We start from the raw sequence: 19830 nt of genomic DNA on the forward strand, positions 1-19830 counted from the left end.
TGTGTTTACTACAGCATTTACTTATGGCTGGATGGATAAATCCTCATATCCACATGGTAAATAGACATATGGCACTCCTCTAGTCTCTATGACCACTAGTGCTTTACACTACCAGTCACATTCACCCATTCCAGAATTCACAATTTTTTTGGTTTTAGAAACAACAGTGTGACGTCAACAACTTTTTACACTTCATATCCCAGAAGTCAACTTGAAGTTTTACCGTATTTTAGTTTAGTTTAACTTTATTGTCCACCTTGGTGTAAATTTGTCTTCGGCTTCCCCCACATTAAATTACATTACAAAACACAAGAGGCTTCCCATCATACCACACAGACAAATTATGCAAATAACAGCAGCAGTATGTTAGATACTTTAAAATCAGGTGCAGCCATTTGCATTAAGTGCTTGTATAGCACATGCAGTAAAAGATTTCTTGTATATGTTCTGGTTCGCCCCACTCCGGCCGCTGAGGCATCCTTGTTGTTGTTGTTGTTGTTGTTGTTGTACCCTGCAACATTACTGACTGTGGAAAACTTGTTTTTGTTCTTTACATTCAAACTGCCAGCAGGCAGGTAGCCACCTATAGCCCAGTTCTAAGTAACAGAGGGGCAGTTGTGGGTTTCGTATCTTGCCCTTGCGACTTCGACATGGGGACTGGAGCCGCCCACGGGTTGTGTTATTATGTTTGCAGAGGAGCAGAAATAACCAGAGCTCAGTAACGATATGACTGGCGTGTTTGTGCTGCCTGCCATAGTTTCTCCTGTGAACCATGAGCACAGAGCGGAGACTAACCCGCCAGCGCTGTCTCTGCCTGTGTGAGGGAGAAAGATGAAGAGTCAGCTGAACTCAAGTCAACAGCTGAACATGGTTAAACATCCTCAGTCACAAATACTCTGCTGCTGAGCAGTTTTATTCTGATACACTCTCAACATACAAATGAATGCACATGCAGCACACACTCTACAGTACCTTCTTGCTCAACTGGTTATGGAGCATTATTATTTCTATTCAGTTCTATCTAAAGATTAGTGATAATATAAATCTATATATGTATATAGCCTACTTATATATCAGAGAGATAAAGATTAGTGATAATATATTAGAATAAATCCAACTAGATAAAGTCAAAAATTAATTTATTGTATAGATTATAATGACAAGAAAGCTTGATGGATAATTTATGAATAAGGGTCAGGAGTAAATAAGTTTTACTTCTTCCCACTCCTATTTAGATAGGAAAAAAAAAATCAAATTATCTTTATTTTCATTTTTTTTTTTTTTGTTCATGTGTTGTCTTTGCAAAGTTTTTATTTGTTATGTCTGTCCATTACTGTATTATGTTTTATTTCTTTTAACATGTCTGAAATAAATTAAACTAACTAACTAACTAACTATTTGGTCTGATTTTGGTCATAATGCATTTTTTTTGTTTATTGAATGTTGTCTATCAACAGTTTTTTTTTATCGTATTAAAGCAGAAGTAAGCGATCCAGTGGTTTTGGCTAACTTCCTGTCAGCAGATGGAGTTAGCAGTCCCCGCCCTCGTCCCTACGTCACCACATTCACGCGCATCCCTTGGCTGCACACACAGAGAGGACCGCCCCTTTATGCCGTTCTCTCTCCTCATTGGATAAAGGTTGTAGGATACAAGGAAAGTTTTCTCCTCGGCTTACAGCAGAGCAGAGTGACTGACAGACCCGTGTTTCAGACCAAACACTCTATGTAAGTGATTGCTATCGGAAGATATAACTATTTAAGACTTATATTAACACAAACATTCCGCTTACTTCTGCTTTAAGGGTTGAAGAGGTGTCTGACACACTGCTTTTCATTGCATTGAACTGTACACAGTACCTTGTATGTATATGACAATAAACTAAACTAAACTAAACTAGACTTAACATAATGTAATAATGTGAACATAATGTGATACAGTGAAGTTGTAAAAGACATTAAACTGAAAGAAAGGCGAGAGAGTTGGAGAGATGAAGTCTTTTCTGCCTGATATTTCTCAGTGATGTCAGAGTGACAGCTGGTGATTGACAGTTTTCACGTTACCTCATCCAGCGATGAATTTCACTGATTTGTGAAAGACTTAATAGAATGAGGGGGAGTCAGAGAAGTGGTGAATGAGCCCCCCCCCCCAACCCCCCCCCCCCCCTCTCTCTCCTCCCTCCAACACCAGCCATCATCTGCTGACGATTACGACGCTTACGAGTGTTTGTATAAATCAAACTGACACTGTTCAGGGAGGCAGCCAGCCCCAGAGACGCCGCCTGGTGTTCAGACCGGTTGGTGTTTACCTGGCAGTGTGTGTATGAAGGCCGTCACTTCCTCCACACTCCAGTGGGAGGGGGCGGGTTTGAAGGTGGTGGTGGGCGTGGTGGTGGTGGTGGTGGTGGTGGTGGCGGGGGCCGAGGCCCTCCGCGCTCTCCGGGCCGCCCGCCGGTCCATCCTCGCCGTCATGGCAACAGCGGGATCCTCGTCCGCTCCGTCGTCGTCGTCCTCTTCCCCTCCCATCTCCCTGTCCTCCTCTTCCTCCTCCTCCTCCTCATCGTCCTCGTCCTCTGCTGCCACCACCTTCTCTTTTTCCTCCTTCTCGCGGCGTCCAGCGCTCCACAGGTCACGGGGCTGCAAACGAGAACAAAGGTCAGTTCATCTGTTATAACTCTGATACTTGAGGATCATGAAGCTGGTTTGGACTGATGCATTTACAGTTTGGTGCTTAGGTCTGGTGGCCAACAAATCAACATCAGTCACATGACCAGAAGAGTATTGGTTGGCACTCGAATGAGTGGATGTTGGTTCGACTGGAGACAGAACTGAATTCCACCTAACAAATTCAAAGGGATAGTTAAAAATTTTGGCAAATTGGCCCATTGCCATAATCCCTATAGTTTTAGGAGTAGGTTTGTTACCTTTAATTGTCGGTGCAAGATGTTTTTAGATCAGCAGAGCAGAGCTGTGAGCTGCTCAGAGCTACGCTACGGAGGCTAATGGCATTTCATGGTTTCCCTCATCAAACTCATCAAATGAAGAGTTCATTTGCAAAAGCAGATAAGTGCCATTTTGAAAAAAATGAGCTGAGGCTTTGTAATTTTTCTTTGCATAGTGTTGTTTTCAATAAAACTTTATTTTTTGGAGATATGTCTGTTTTGTTACATCTCAAAGTCACTCAACTTTGGTTTGACTGATATCACCTTATGTAAATAAAAAATAAAAAATAAAGATTCTAGAATTTTTTTTAAAACGGAGTTATCTGCTTTTGCAAATGAACTCTTCAAATACACAATCCAACAACTCCAAAACGCTCTGGTGGACAAGTTATAATCATAGTAATAATGGCTTACATTTAGCACTTTTCCCAACACCCAACACAGAACACATCACTCATCACTCATTCAAAAACATTCACTCATCGGTGGTAGAACTTTACAGTCTGGTAGCCACAGCTGCTCTGGGGCAGACTGACGGAAGCATGACTGCCAATGTGCGCCAGTTGTTGTGACCTGCACATTCACCACTCTATGAGATTATAACGGAACACTACGAGACAGAGTTGTTATCGAGGTAAATTCATGCACTGATGCACGTTCCCGTCGGGGGCAGTTTTTCGTCAAGCATTCTCTGCATTTGCCTCGAAAACAACTCCGAGCGCGTTTTGGAGTTGCTGGATTGTGTATTTGATGAGTTTGATGAGGGAAACCAAGAAATCCCATCAGTCTCCGTAGCGTAGCTCTGAGCAGCTCACTGCTCGGCTCTGCCGTTCTAAAAACAGCTTGCACCAACAATTAAAGGTAACAAACCTACTCCTAAAACTATAGGGATTATGGCCAATTTGCCAAAATGTTGAACTATCAAGCTTTAAGATGAATATATATTATTTGTAATTTGTAAATCTTGAATTTTCATATAGAATAAATAATTGTTTCTTTATGTAATGTAAAAGCAGAAATTAACAAGCTAAGATTAATAGTGAAGATCTTTACTTTTTGGTAAAATATTGAATAATTTTACTTCACAGTAAAAAAAAATTATTATTGGAATGAAACAATATGAGAAGTTCAGGGGTAGAATTTCCCTCTGGAGGAACAGCTGACAACTGACATCTGAAACACTACGGTGACCTCCTATATTTTATGGCAAAGAAACACAAGTAAAAGGCGCTGGAATATAAAATAGTATAATTGATAGACTTGTAAAAATAAAATACCTAGTAGTATAGTGTACAGTGGTCTTCATCATCACATAAACCTGGCCCCTCACTAAGGAGATTGTCAGGGAAAGAAACCCTGTGCTGAGGCTGCAGTTATCACAACAGCCACTAGAGGTCAGCTGTGCTCTCATCTACAGTGACATCACTAGAAAATCTCTTGAATTAGACTTTCTACAGGTGTTGGAGGCTCAGTAGTTCAATCCATTCATCAGGGACACAAGGAAGATTTAAGCTCCAACTTCTCTCCAACAAGATTTCATTGATTGAATGAACTGTTCAGATGCACAGTCTGTCTTTTGTGTCACAATATGAAACACTGCACGGTGCTTCAAGGCCTCTCTTCGCTGTCAGGAATAAACATCTACCAGGGAACAAACAGGAAGTAAAGACATTTGCATAAACTGAGTCTAATAAACTGGATTAACATGTAAAATATCCTACAAGGGTAAGATTTTATAACTCTCCAAAACATACTGTAAAGGCCTTTTTAGCTCTGCTGCTTGTGATAATTGTAAATGTGTCATTTCGGTAAAAAGATATTTTGCCTTATAGAAGAGTAGCTTATAGTTTGAGGCCAGAACCCATCTCTTTTTTTGGTTTTAAAAACAACAGTGAGGCGTCAACAACTTTTTACACTTCATATCCCAGAAGTCACAGCAGCTTGTTAAGTGAACACCTGTGTGAGCAGACTGAGTGTGTGTTGAGCTGTGTGTCTGGAACTAAAAGGCAGAAAGCAGAGAAACAGGAGGATTTCAACTGCGGACGATGAACACTTCCAACACAGTGTGGAAACTACAGACTGAATCAAAGATGGCCGTCACCTCTGTTCTCTGGAGGAAACGGAAAAACATTCACCTCAGCAGTGAGTGTTTCACAGTCACCACTCCCACATCACACACAGCACTAGGCTACATCAAGATTCACTAGTTATTTATTTTTTAATTTATTTTCTGGTTATTTAATTAAGTCACTTAGGACGATGCAACTACTGCTACCTTTGCACATGTTTAACCTTTTTATCTGTTATTTGTTGCTGGACTATAGGCCTACTGATATTGTTATTTGACATTTGGCACTATTTTTTTTTGTTTGAATTGTGTTTGTGTTTTTTCTTTGTGTGTATTCTTTCCCTTTCCTCTTTTATCATATGGCGCTGCAACTGGTGCCAAAATTTCCTGAAGGGACTTCCCCAAACGAACGATAAAGTTTTTATCGATCTATTTATCTATTCTAACACGTATCCATGTCCACATGGTAGAATGCAGGACAACATGCTAACCTAAGCTCAACTAGCTCATCAGCATTCATACTAAATGTTGGCATGGTAACATGAAAAATGATTGGCTGTGAGGAGCTTGTGCAGGATTTCTTACACCAACACATAATATAAACAAACCACTTAACTCCCATTAAATCAGATTTTTACAGGTTATTACTTAAAGCGCTCTCCCATGCACAAAACCTACATGTGGTGAATATCTTTGCTTTAGCATTCCTGTGGCAGCTTCTTCTCTGTTTATCTATGCAGATGCATGTGTCATTTACTAAAATTATAATGTTATATATCAGCTAAGAAATTATAAATAATAATAATAATAATAATTTTAAGATTCTAAAATGTCAAGATTAGCTGCCAATTGGTTTATATCTCTGTACACTGAATAAACTGAACATTTTGTTTGGACAAAACAAATCAATCTGAGGTTATCACTGTGGGATCAGTAACCTTAATGATCCAGCCTGAGGAGATAAAGCGTGCACCGTGCTTACTCAGTGTCAGCTTTTAAATCAGCCTTAAAACCCACCTCTTGATTCTATCGTCTATTTTATCTCACAGTTTTACTCAGACGCTCTTAGTTTTACTTTATGCTTTCTTCTTTTCTTTTCTTTTCTTTTCTTTTCTTATCTTATTGTATATCTCCTTTTATCACGTACACCCCCCTTTTATTTATTTTATCTAATTAACTGCATCCTGAATTTTAATTTGAGTCTCATATTCCCGTGTTACTGTATTGCTTGAACGGTCCATTTGTGGCACGTGTGACTTGTCTCTTATTTGTTGTTTTGTCAAGCACTTTGTAAACTTGTGTTTTTAAAGATGCTATATAAATAAAGTTATTATTATTATGGTTCCCTGGTAGCTGAGTCCAGCAAGACAGTCAGTGTGAAATACTGTACAGAGAAGTCCCTGTGGTCCATTTGTACATATTTGGTCTGTTTTGGATTACATTCTTACTTTTTCACCAGTAATTTGAATTATGCATCTTTTTTTCCTATGCTGAGCTTGACTCAGTGCACAGTGTTTTAAAGTGTTGGTCAGCTGAGTGTCCGTACCAGCCGCAGTAACAGAGGTTTCCCCGGCACCGACTCGGCCCTGTTGAGAGCTGGACGAGGTCTCTCTGAGCGGCTGCCTGCACTCAGAGCCCGCAACCGCTTCGTCAGACGTACGTTGAACCTGAGAGGGAGACGCAGAGAGGGACAGAGGTGAGAGAGATATGAGATGATGTTTCCTTGTTCTGCTGCTTTGATTCACACTCATATCTGTATTTGACACCTGTGTGTCTCTGCACCACATCCTGCCAGCACCGCTGCCGTGACAGCAACACCCATGAACACACAGCAACGCTGCTCCTTTGACAAACGCCACCTTACGGTCACATGACACCGGAGCTGCCCCCTCTTCCTCCTGCTTTGTTTCACTTTCAAGCCAATGAAATCAGGTCTCACCCGCGTGCACAGGAAGTGGAGCAGAAGCGCTTGGACCGCATGAAGTTATGTGCGTGGCCTCTCTTCCCACAGAACTGGCAGTGCAGCACTGTTCGGTCCCTGTGACCCGACCCTGAACCAGACAGAGACATGCTCATGGTCAAATGCTTCAGTTGGGAGGAGTTAAAGATGCACAGGCTATAATTAAATCTAAAAACATGATCTGCAACAGAGTAAAACATATTCATACAGGTCAATGGATTTTTAGCAGTAGGAGGATCAGGATCAGTAGGACTACTTCTACACTGCAAAAACTCAAAATCTTTCCAAGAATATTTGTCTTATTTCTTGTCAAAATGTCTCATTTCTAGTCAAAACTAATCTCTTTCCACTTAAAATAAGACTCATCACCTAAAAATTAACTTGTTTTTAGATCATTTTCACTTGTTTCAAACAATTTTTCACTTGAAACAAGTAGAAAAATCTGCCAGTGAAAGCAAGTTTTCTGTGCGTGTAATAAGAAAGAAAAAAACAAGCTAATTTTTATGACTCTTATTTTAAGTAATTTGATTTGTTTTGACTAGAAATAAGACAAGTATTCTTGGTAAGATTTTGAGTTTTTGCAGTTCTACTTCTAGATGCAGCACAGAAAGTGACTATGGCTGCAACTAACAGTTACTTTCATCATCAGTTAATTTGCATTATTGATTAGAACTCAACAACTATAATTATCTGAAGCCTGAGCTGATGTCCTCAAATTACTTGTTTCATCAGCCAAAGAGTCCAGAACCTCTAAAAACCTGAGGTTTCTCCAAATTTTCCCTGTTAAAAGGATTTCCCCAGAGTTTTTCCTCAGTGGATGTGAGGGTCTAAGGGCAGAGGATGTTGTTATGATGCCATGTAAAACCCTTTGAGACAAACTGTTTGTAAAAATAGGCTATACAAATAAAATTGCCTTGCCTTGCCTAAAAAGTAGCTCAATTAAAACCAATTATCTGATTATCTCTACTTCACATTATTGCATTTTCCAAATCAAAACACTAGATGGATTTCCAACCTTGAAAGCCTTCTTTAGTTTCATTTCTTTTCAGAGGCTCTGTTGCAATAATCCAAGAATAGAATTTCTAGATTTAAGAAATGTATTCTAAATGTATCCAAAAGTGTGAAGACTCCTTTTCTGTGTTTTATCGTCACACACAGGACACTCATCTCCACAGTTTAGAGAGACAACGTGTAATCTGCAGTGTCTCTGGTTGTTTTCAATTTCTTCAAAGGGTCTCAGACTGACCATGAATGCACCACAGCACCTGGTCGGCCTGTAAACTGATTCTCAACCTTGTGATCTAAACTATCTTGTGTTTGTGATGAAACATAGAAAAGTTTGACTTGTTAAGGCTTTGGTTGAGCTGCTGACAACATGGATTCATTTGGCTGTAAACAATATGGCTACTGGCTCATGATAAAGTTCTTCCATTTGGTTAATTTGATTATGATTTTATTAAATTATTGGAAATACCAGGGCTGTTGAAAATCTCACATATATCAATCATAGATGATAATGTTCAATGAGCAAAGAGTTGAGGCTACAGTAAACCTAAACCACGACGTCTCCATGCACAGGTCCCAGATCAGGTGAAGTCAGATGTCCCAGTGTGTTGTGAGGTAACTGGTCTATCTGTCTTACTGTTCTCGGGGTCGTCCGTGTCTCCGCCCTCGTCTTCTTCAGAGTCGGTGGAGTGGTCGGCTTGTTTAGTCGTCTCGGTCACGGGCAATGCTTCGCTGCCATTGGTCCCGTTGACTTCCTGTGGTTTGGCCACCTGCTCTGGGACCAGCAGGGAGGAGCGGTTCACCTGCAGGACGACAGGGCAGATGAGGAAGATGAAGCATAGTGACAGCATCAGTAAATTCACTGTTACATGTCTGGGAGATGAGTTCTGCTGCTGCTGCTGCTTGACTTTAATCTCATTATGGGAAATTATTTCTACTGCTTCAAATGTTCCAGCAGCTGGAGGAACACAACTGTGCACATTTATTAAACAACCCAGAGACAGTCAGACTGTGACCCTGGGCGGGGTAATAATGCTCCTGTTGAGGGATATTTTTCTGTGGAGCAACTCCTTGTAATTATGCTTATGATTTTTAAAAAATTTTCTATGTATCAGTTTATTTATGAAAAATAAAAAATAATTAGCATAATCACACATTTTGATACTTTTGTAATTTTATTTCAAATTTACTGACTCAGATGAGAGGAATCCTCTCGTTTTCGAGGGGGTCCTCCTTTACAATCTGTATGTTATTAGAATTTGAAAAGCAAAACTTTCATTTTAATGTACTAATATTGTAGTATGTAGCTTTTTTTTTTATTGCTGTGCTGTTTTTGTTTTTTAAAGATCTCTACCAATCCAAAAATATTGTTTTAAAATTGGAAAGCTAAAATACAACTGTGGACAAATGGTGAATTACAATTCTTGGTGCAGGTTGGTAAACTTCCACAACAGCTGGAAAATGAATGAAATGAAATGACTCTACATCTGTTTGTGACTCAGTCTAAATATATAAATATTCACATATGTATTTATGTAATATGTAAATGTGTGTGTGTCCGTACAGGAAACGGTTGGAGCCCCTCCTGGATGACAAACCCCTCCACCAGGTGAGTCAGAACCTGTCGTCCCTCAGGCCACGCCCTCGGCTCCCAAGGGCTGTTTAGCGATTGGCTGAAGCTCTCGGACTCATCTTCCGATTGGCCGAGGGCCTCGGGCTCGGGCTCGGCCATGTGCTGCGACTCCTCGGTGGCTTTCACCACTTTCTCCGGCTCGTGCTGCATCAGGCCCAGGTCTGTGTGGTGGACGGTCTGAGCGGGGAGGAGGGGGGGAGGGTTTTCTGCCAACGGGGTGATGAAGGGTGAGGAGGGGGGAGACTGAGAGGAGAGGCTGGACAGCGCTGCAAGACAGTGAGAACACAAAACATCAGTTTCTGTTGAACCTGTCACTCAATAATCAAACAACTTCAACATGTCTGAACAGAGAGTGAAGAGTTTTTCTGTTTTACCTCCACTTTATTAAAACTTAAAGGTAGGCTACAAGCTACAACTTTTTCATCAAAATGATTAATTTTTAAAAATAATACATCCACAGAACGTCTAGAGGGGTGCAGAACTAATTTTTTTATAGTATATAAATAATTGTTTTATACATTTTGATGGGTCCAAAATATGTAAATATTTACATCTGGTTACTTGGCAACGTCGACATGAAACGATCTCGCATCGAAAGGATCTCTAGCAGCATTAGTAGCCTACATGGATGTCAAGTGAGGTGTAGCCCAAGGAGAGCCAGATTGTGATAGCTCTGTGGAGAAATGGCATTGTGCTAATGCTAACTGTAACGTTTCTGGTGCAGGCGTGATGCTGCAGGTTTGTCAGGTTCGTCTGCAGGTGAGTGAGTGTGAAATGTCAACACCAGAGCTGCTGCGCATTAAATACGGTTAGCGTTAGCTTAGCTTTACTGCTAGCCGCTCCTTATATGCGTATCTGGCAACCAGTAAGGTTGGAGCTAGAGTGGGTGAGTGTGAGTGCGACACCTACTATCCAGGAGGAATTACAACCAGCTTTTCTACCACTAAAGCAAAAGGCTCTCTGAAGCCTATTTTTAACTGCTTAGAAGAAATGAAACTTGGATGCAGTTAAACTTTCTGAATCTCAATGAGTAAGACAGAGATTGTAGTGTTTGGACAAAATCTGGACAAGGAGCTTGGCCCTTTAACTCGTTTTAATCAACCAATCAAGTCTTTATTTTAAACTCTCATTTAAATTGGACAAATAGATTAGCTCTAAGTTCTGCCAAAACAAGTTTCTTTCAGTTATGACTCCTAGCCAAAGTCAAAGCATATCTGACTCCCAAGGATTTCCAGAGTGTTATTCATGCTTTTTATCACATCTGGATTAGACTATTGTAACTCTATATGTTGGGATAAGGCTGTCATCTCTATATCAGCTTCAACTAATTCAAAATTCAGCTGCTCGACTTTTAACTGGAAAGAGAAAAGGTGATCATATAACATCAGTTTTGGCCTCCCTTCACTGGCTTCCTGTCCAATTAAGGATTGATTTTAAGATTTTATTGTTTGTTTTGAAGATTTTTTTGTAACCTTTTAAACCTTCAAGGTCCAGTCAGAGTGACAAGCTGCTCATCACACCAGCTTTGTCTCTAGAATAGATCTAGGAACATGGTTCATGAACAGAAGTAAAGGTGTAAAGTAAAGCCTTTGTGGTGGCGACACACAGGCTGTGGAACAAACTGCCTACTAACATCAAGACCGCTGGAAATGTCCAACGATTCAAGTCTGTGCTTTTTGTGTATGTGGGTGGAATAAGAGTATGAATGTGTACTTGTCTGATCAGACCTGCACAGCACTTTGGTGGTTGTTTTTAAAAACAAATTTGACATTCAGACAAACTGCCTTTGCCCTCTATCACTGTCATTTGAACCTTTACTCTTTTGTTTGGTCAAACCAAATGAATCAGTGTGATGGAGATCTGTCAGGATTCATTTCTATTTTGCAGACTGATGGATAAACAGAACATTTGACCCATCATTGTTGTCTCAGCTCTGTCCCATAAACCTTCCTTCTCACGGGCTGAATTTCTAAAGCTTTTAAGGAGAGAAGCTTTGCTGGATTTTTGTTTTTGTGCTGCAGAGGAATCATTTAAGAACAGCCTGGTGACAACTGATGGATCCCAAATCTCCAGAACTCCTACGTCCCTTCAGTGGGAGTCAAGTTGTGAGGATGCATCATTTTAACATTAAAAACATTTGAGGTCAGGGCTTATAGATCTGGCCTGGGAAAAACATGTAGAGCTATAGTTTGATATGATATCAAACTTCAGTATTTATTACGCTGTCCCTCCTTGGCCTCCCTGAATTCTTGTCCTTTTTTATTTTTCATTTATTTATATAAATTCATTTATATATTTTATCCTATTTTCCTCTGTGAGGTTTAATTGTATTTTGTGCGCTGTTGTTTATGCTAGTGCTACATTTTACTCTGACCTCGTCACACCTGCTTTGCAAAAACATTTCATAAATATACTGTATGTCTGAAACATAAAAAAACTAATGATTGATGTTTACAGGTAAAACTGACAGCTGCACACTGAGCAAGTAGTTTACAGCATTTCATTTCATTTAAAAAATGTTTTATTCTTATTTATTTATAATTGCTTTATATTTTTACATATTCAATTTCATTTAATGTTCATATATATTTTTTAGAACTTTTTATTTAAACATTTTAATCAATTTACATAACATTTTACAGAACATTTCCTGACATATGACTTCATGTAATAAGTGAATGACAGGCCGTATAGCAGTAAAAGTTACAAAAGAAAAAAAAAAAAATTAAAAAAGGGGGAAAAAAGTGAGTGGGAATTAAAATAGGAATTTGATTTTCATATTTTTGCTGTTTATTTAAAGAACAGAAGACAGAGGGACACTGAGGTAGAGTTTGTCTGTGTTGTTGTGGTCTACAGATGTGGGACCTACCTGACTGGTTGTCAGACTGGGTGGACATGTTCTCACAGAAGTCCTCCTGACTGACGGGCTGGATGTCTCCATGAGGCTCCTGGAGCCTCTGACTCTGGACGGAGACCTCCGGGACTGGAGCTGGGACCGGGACAGGAGCTGGTACTCGGACTGGGACTGGAGCTGGGGCAGGCGCTGGTACTGGGGTGGGGGCAGGGACTGGGACAGGGGCTTGTACTGGGACAGGAGTTGGGACTGGGACTGGGACTGGGACTGGGACTGAAGTGGGGACAGAGACTGAGGTCTGGATTGAAACTGATGGAGAAACCAGACCCAGGATGGGTTTGGACTCTGTGTTGGAGTCTCTAACGGTATCAGGCGTCGGGGGAGGATCTGGGTTCTGGTGCTGACTGAGATCCTGACAGGTCAGCTTCTCAGACTGGTCCATGGCGGTCTCTGCCTCCTCCTCCTCCTCCTCCTCCTCCTCCTCCATCTTCTTCTCCTCTCCATCGTCTCTCCTCTCTCTGTCGCTCTGTCCTTCCTCCGTCACCTCCATGTGTTCCTCCTCTCTGCTGGACTCGGCCTCCTGCTCTTTCTTACTGATCTCAGTCCCTATCCTCTGTTTCTCTTCCTTCACCTTCTCTCTTTGGTCATCTTTCTCCACCCTCAGGTCTTTAGCCACACTCTCCTCGTCTCTGACTCCTTGTCTCACACCCCGGCCTCTCTCCCTCTGCTCCTCGCTCTCCTTCCCCTCTGCTTTCTGGACCAGAGTTTGTGACTGAGGTCCGGTCTGACTCGGAGGAGAGGCCGGACTCAGGAGAGACGGAGGCGAGGGCAGGGGAGAGGTTGTTTTTGGCAACGAGGAGCTCAGAGGAAGAGGAAGAGGAAGCACATTGTCACTGCTCAAAGTCCTCTTTGATTGGCTGGAAAGCTCTGGCGGCTCGGCGACAGGAGGCGGAGGCGGAGGCTGCAGCGCGGCGTGAGCGTACGTCCCCGGCTGAGTCTGGCGTCCCGAGGAGAGGGCGATGATCTGCAGCTGCCTCGCCGCAGATGGCGAGCGCTCGAAGTGGGAAGCAGCCGACATGGGGTTGGTCACGGATAAGGAGCCGTGCTGGGATTGGCCGGGGCCGAGGATAGTTTGACAGCTCTTCGGTCCTGTCAGGGGTCTGCTGAGCGGAGAGGCCTGACAGGACGGAGCAGCAGCGATGGGCTGGAGGGCCGAGGTCTGGCGAGGAGACACCGCTCTGTGGCCGTTTGGAGAGTGAAGTCTGGGCCGGAGGGGGACGGCTCGGACCGGAGAGTAGAGAGCTGCAGGAGGACAAGGCAGGAAGTTTGAAGAGACATGTGAGCCACAGGTTTGACTGGAGGAGTGAGCGTTCACTACTGACTTTCTGCTGAATAATGTTCCTGTAAATATCTCCTGAAGCAGCTGCAGGAGTTTGAAACTAACCAAATACTTTCCCTCCAACAACATACAGTACAGAGCCTTGCAAAAGTCTTCATACCACTTGAACTTCTCCACATTTTGTCACATCACAAACTTAAATGTGTTTTATTGAGATTTAATGTAGACCAACACAAAGTAGAGCATAATTGTGAAGTGGAAGGAAAATGAAACATGGTGTTGAAGATTTTTTTACATATAAAAATCTGTGCAGTGTGCATATGTATTCAGCCCTGAGTCAATACTTTGTTGAACCTTTCGCTGCAGTTACAGCTGCAAATCTTTTGGTCTCTACCAGCTTTACACATCTACACACTGCAGTTTTTGCCCATTCTTCTTTGCAGAATAGCTCCAGTTGAGTCAGATTGGATGGAGAGCAGTTTTCAAGTCTTGCCACAGATTCTCAGTAGGATTTAGATCTGGCTGTATGTAGAGCTGCAACAATTACAATTACTCGCACAATAATCGATTATTAAATTAATCTATTTAATTTAACAACTATTTTGATTATCGAATAATCGGCTTGGGTAGTTTTTTAAGAAAAAAAGTCACAATTCTCTGATTTCAGCTTCTTAAATGTGAATATTTCTGGTTTCTTTGTTCCTTTATGACAATAAACTGAATATGTCTTTGGTTTGTGGACAAAACAAGACATTTGAGGATGTCATCTTGTGGTTTGGGAAACACTGATGGACATTTTTCAGCATTTTTAAACATTTTACTGACCAAACAACTACCAAATAATTAATCGTTTAAATAATCGACAGATTAATCGATAATGAAAATAATCATTAGCTGCAGCCCTAGCTGTGTGTTCAGGGTGGTGGTCCTGCTGGAGTCTCAAGTCATTTGTGTTGGTCTATTACATAAAATCCCAATAAAATGTTAGTTTGTGGTTGCAACATGACTAAATGTGGAAAGTTCAAGGGGTAGGAATACTTTTGCAAGGCTCTGTATTTTAGTTTTTATTAAGATGTCACATCGGTCTCTTGGAACCTGTGATGCACAAAAGTGAATTAATTCATGAAAAGAAAAACATCTTTCCTTGCAGCCTCAGTGCTGAACAGATCCTGTTCTTCTTTGTTTTGACTAAACAACATTATGTCTGGTTACTGATAGACACAGGTGGATTTATGCAAACAAGTAGAATTTCCCCTGAAGAAAGGAGGTGCATCTCCCTCTGGTTTTACAGTTTATTTTTATTTGACTATCTGTAAAGTGCATCTGCTGGCCGTCGGCTCACTTTAAAAGGGATAGTTTGGGTCACTCAGCTGTGTGGTCTGACAGCGTGCTTGTGCATAGGAATACAGTGGTTCAGTATATGTTCAGTCAGTGTTCATGGAGATAAATGGCTCATTCTACATCAGAGGAACATGTTAGGGTATCGGTCCTGGTCCAACGCTGCTAAGGTACTGATTTTCACTGAATACATCACACAGCCAGACTCTCCCTGCAGGCTGTAGGCTGCCTGAGGACGACCCTCGTGGGGTTTTGTGCATCACTGAGCTTTAACAAATATGTCGAGGGCGTTTCCTTCCTGGTTAGACAGCTGCGTCTTAATTCTAGCATTGTTTACTTGTAAACATGGACGTGTTTATGAGCTTACAGAGGCTGAAAACACCACATCACACCGACACGCATCATGTGTCTTGTTATGTTACTGATGCAAATGCAAATGCAGGTTTTTAAAAAAAAAATTCTATATCTATATAATCTATATTCCAGATTTCATCATTTCCTCCGTGCTCCTTTCGCTGCCTGTGTTTACACTTCATCACTTTACTCCCAAGCTGACACAGTGAAGAACGTGTGATCACACCCAGGGACACGTGTTCCCTCTGGGACCTACTTGGAGGTGGGACGGAGAGGTGGCGGCTGGGCGCTGTGGGGCTCTCCGTTGCCGTGGCGCTGGGCTGCGGTCGCGGCCTGAGAGGCGGGAAGAGCGGGGCGTGAGGGCGAGAGAGGGGGGGTGGGGCCATGGACGGGGGCTTGAGGCGGAGGGAGGGGGGGATGGTGAGGGCCCCGGGGGGAGGAGGCCTCAGCGTGAGACTCTGGAGCTGGAGAGGAGACGGAGAGAAAGATGTTCAGTTAGACCGCACACACCTGTTCACTTTGATTCTAAATCCCTCCCTCAATCAGAGCTCGACCAATCGTGGCTTAGCAGCCGTCACTAGGCGCTGCAGGTATGTTCACCCATCACATCCTCTGATATCAGCCACTTGAACTGTGGAGATTTGCTGCTTTTCTTGCATAATAATAAACTGATTCACTTTTGTGATTTTACTTTTAGATTTTTTTTTTTAGATAAAACAATTATGAATAGTAGCTGGAGTCAGCTTTTCACAAAAATCTGAACTTTAAAGGGATAGTTCAACATTTTGGCAAATTGCCATAATCCCTATCGTCATAGCAGTAGGTTCATTACGTTTAATTGTCGGTGCAAGCTGTTTTGAGATCTGCGGGGCAGAGACGTGAGCTGCTCAGCGAACACAATGGAGGTGAATGGTACAGGTCCCCTGTCCCTCATCAAACTCATCAAATACACAATCCAACAACTCCAAAACACTCTGGTGGACAAGTTGTGACCTGCACATTCACCACGCTATGAGAACGTATAATTATGTAACATTACGACACATGAAGAAAATAAATACTGGGAACTACTTGCGTTTTTTAAATCACTCCGCCCAGCAGCCGTGTCTGGAATGTAGTTCCAGCTTTGCATTTGCCTCAAAAAAACAAAAACAGCTATGTCTCACAATTTTACATTATTATCTCATAGCGTGGTGAATGTGCAGGTCACAACTTCTCCACAAGAGCGTGGAGTTGTTGGATTGTGTATTTGATTGTACCGTGCACCTCTGAGCAGCTTGCGTCTCTGCCCTGCCGATCTAAAAACAACTTGCACCGATGATCAAAGGTAATGAACCTACTGTAGACTATAGAGATTATGGCAATGGGCCAGTTTGTCAAATTGTTGAACTATCCCTTTAACTTTTGTTATCATTGCCAAATTCAGACTTCACCTCAATGGTTATGTCCAGAAATTAGAAGCAGTTTATTAGTCTAAAATCCATAGTTTAAAAAACTCAACACATCTTTAAAGCTAATCTGTCTGAATATGTGCTGTATACAGTGTGAAATCATAACTAATAGGGGACAACTGGAATTTATACACAGACACATGAAAAGTCTCTGCTCAGCTGCTCACCTGAGCGGAAGCAGGGTTAGAGGAAGAAGAAGAGGAAGGGGAGGAGGAAGAGGAGGAGGAGGATGGGGCAGGTCGCATAGCAGACGTAAGAATCAGCTGCAGGAAAGAAAGAAGAGAAGGGAGAGGGAGGGAGAGCAGAGCAGGGATTAAAGCACAGAGTCTGATCACACTGAAGGTGAATGAGTGTGTGAGTTCTAATCATCATGTTTCGTCTTAAAGGACAATTCCGGGCAAATTCTCGATAGTTGTGTCTGTCCCCGCATTGCCACGGCAGCGATGAATGGGAGTGGATGGAAGTTCCGCTGCTCAGGCTGTTTACATCCCTCAAAGCCGCAAATTTTTTCCACAGACAGCGTCAGGTGGCTACTCAAACATGCACCGAGAAGTTTATTTACTTCAAGCAAGTCAAGAGTTGATATTCCTGTGTTTATGACACAAACGGGAGCTCCGACTGCACCTGAACACACCGCGCACGGCAACTTGGGTCTCGCACGAGACTCTGGGAGACTTTGAATTAGATCTAGTTTTACAAACATGTCGGCTTGCTTGAAGTAAATAAACTTCTCGGTGCATGTTTGAGTCGCCATCTGACGCTATCTGTGGAAAAAAATTGCGGCTTTGAGGGATGTAAACAGCCTAAGCAGCGGAACTTCCATCCACTCCCATTCATCGCTGCCGTGGCGATGCGGGGACAGACGCAACTAGCGCAAAACAGATGCAATTCAACTGAAAATCTTTAGATTCCTTCTTTTTGACCTAAAATGTTAGGAAAATACAGCCCTGAGTTGAATTTGCCCGGAATTGTCCTTTAATACTAAAAGTTCTAACATGATAAACTGATGGACAATTTGAAAATGACTGCTTGGTCATCAGATAATGTTTGTTCCCTCAGCTGTTTGGGAAATATATTTTCAGACTGAAAACTCATAGCATCTGTATTTCCTATGTAACCTGAACACATCATGAAACTCTGACCGCGCCCCTCCCTCTCACTCCCACTGCCTCATTTAAATACTGGTCAACTTCACTGCTGGGGGCTGCCGGAGATCCAGATTACATGTAGAAATCTATGTAAATGTGTGTGTGTGTGTGTGTGTGTGTGTGTGTGTGTGTGTGTGTGTGTGTGTGCATTTACCATCTGAGCTTTCAGCAGCACCTGGTCTTGCCCAGACCCTTTCAGACCTTTCCCTAGGAGCAGTGTCTGCTGGGATACCCTCTGCCTGACAGGAGAGCTGCTCTGATTGGCTCGCACAAGGCCAGGTGTACCCACAGGATGAGCCTGTGATACCTGTAACAAAGGAGGGGGGGGGCAGAGAGTAAAGATGTAACTGCTCATTTGGTTTCCACTCTTTGTACACACACACACACACACACACACACACACACGATCAACGTGTCCTTTGATTACTGTTCAGAAAAAAACCCTGTAAGTTTAGGATAATTTCATAATCGTGATGAGCTGGTTCCAGAGGCCACGCCCACCTCCGCTGGAAATTGGAGTTCATTAACATTACAACAACAATCCTCTCAGCTGATTGGATGAGAGTATTGCTGATGCAAGAACCCTTCTATCAGACATCATCACTGTCTGACTCTGCACCCAGGCAAAGCAAAGCAAAGGCAGTTAACATCTAGACAGGGTATCTGTATTATCTGCACAATGTTTAATTTGACTATTTTAATTGTTTATGCAGGTTATATAATGTGCAAATAAAAAACTTAACAGCTTTGACACTTTGATTGTACAGTTCTGTTATTCACCACATGTTCAGCTTTCTTCTGTTAGTTAATAGTTAGAGTTACTGTTTCAACTTCATCCATCAATAAGATACCCTCACCTTTTCAATACTGTTGTTATAAATCTAAATATTTATTATGCATTTACTATATTGCAATTGTAAATATGATAACGGTTTCAGTTGGAATGGTAATTTTTGCTGAATGATGATGGTGTGGTTGTTTGGTGTGAACCAAACAAACAAGTTCATTTGCATCTGGAGAATATGATCTGTAGTGATGTCTGTAGCAACACAACACTTGTGGTGCTAACAGCTCACAACAATGTGTCACATTTTACAGTCATGCAAAAAAACTGCAGCTCTTGCAATTTGGATATTGGCTACAGTGTGATTTTCTATTATATTTTGAATAATCTTATTGCCCTACTAATAGAGACATACATAAACACAAACCTCTATCTCACAACCAGGGCCGTTGTATAGGGGAGAAAGGTGATGACAATTCTAGGGGCCCACAGCCCAGTAGGGCCCACAAAAACCTCCAGGAATCTGATTTTTTTCTAAACTAAATTCCTCTTATATACAGTCAATCAAAAAGTCAGGGGGTGGGGGCCCACTTCAGTATTTTTTCAGGGGGCCCAGAATTACTAGCAACAGCCCTGCTCACAACCAGTGTCTGAAAATGGTTTTTACCAAATGTGACCATTCATCACTTATAAATCCATTGATTGATTAAAAAAAAAAAAGAATCTCAATTTTAAACTGCAGCATCCTTTAACATCCTCTAAAAGGTTTAATAAATAGAGCACGGTGGGCTATGCAGTGGTTTTTATGTAGATCAGGGTATATACACAAATCTTTGAGTCAATTTACTACCATTTAATACCTTTTTTCACTACCTTCAGATTTTTTTTAATACCACCACAACATCGAGTTGCACCAACAGACCTGCAAACTCCAGAGAGTAAAAAAGGTGACAAGGT

At 41.8% G+C, this 19830-nt stretch overlaps 1 protein-coding gene across 2 annotated transcripts in view; it reads right to left on the bottom strand.

The window, feature by feature from the left end:
* phc3b (polyhomeotic homolog 3b) overlaps positions 1–19830 on the bottom strand; it is a 34969-nt gene that overhangs the window by 1253 nt on the left and 13886 nt on the right. The window contains exons 3-11 of one of the 2 annotated variants that reach the window (XM_085762655.1): positions 18244–18396; positions 17109–17204; positions 15747–15954; positions 12475–13761; positions 9537–9871; positions 8610–8775; positions 6947–7058; positions 6554–6674; positions 2307–2634 (exon numbers count right to left, since the gene is read on the bottom strand). In XM_085762655.1, the coding sequence (XP_085618781.1) occupies positions 2307–2634; positions 6554–6674; positions 6947–7058; positions 8610–8775; positions 9537–9871; positions 12475–13761; positions 15747–15954; positions 17109–17204; positions 18244–18396 (2806 nt within the window). The remainder of the gene's footprint in view (positions 1–2306; positions 2635–6553; positions 6675–6946; positions 7059–8609; positions 8776–9536; positions 9872–12474; positions 13762–15746; positions 15955–17108; positions 17205–18243; positions 18397–19830) is intronic. The other variant, XM_085762656.1, reaches the window with a different exon arrangement.

This window comes from Trachurus japonicus, chromosome 20, assembly GCF_045865225.1.
Source record: "Trachurus japonicus isolate A0001 chromosome 20, Traja_1.0".
Classification (NCBI taxonomy): domain Eukaryota; kingdom Metazoa; phylum Chordata; class Actinopteri; order Carangiformes; family Carangidae; genus Trachurus; species Trachurus japonicus.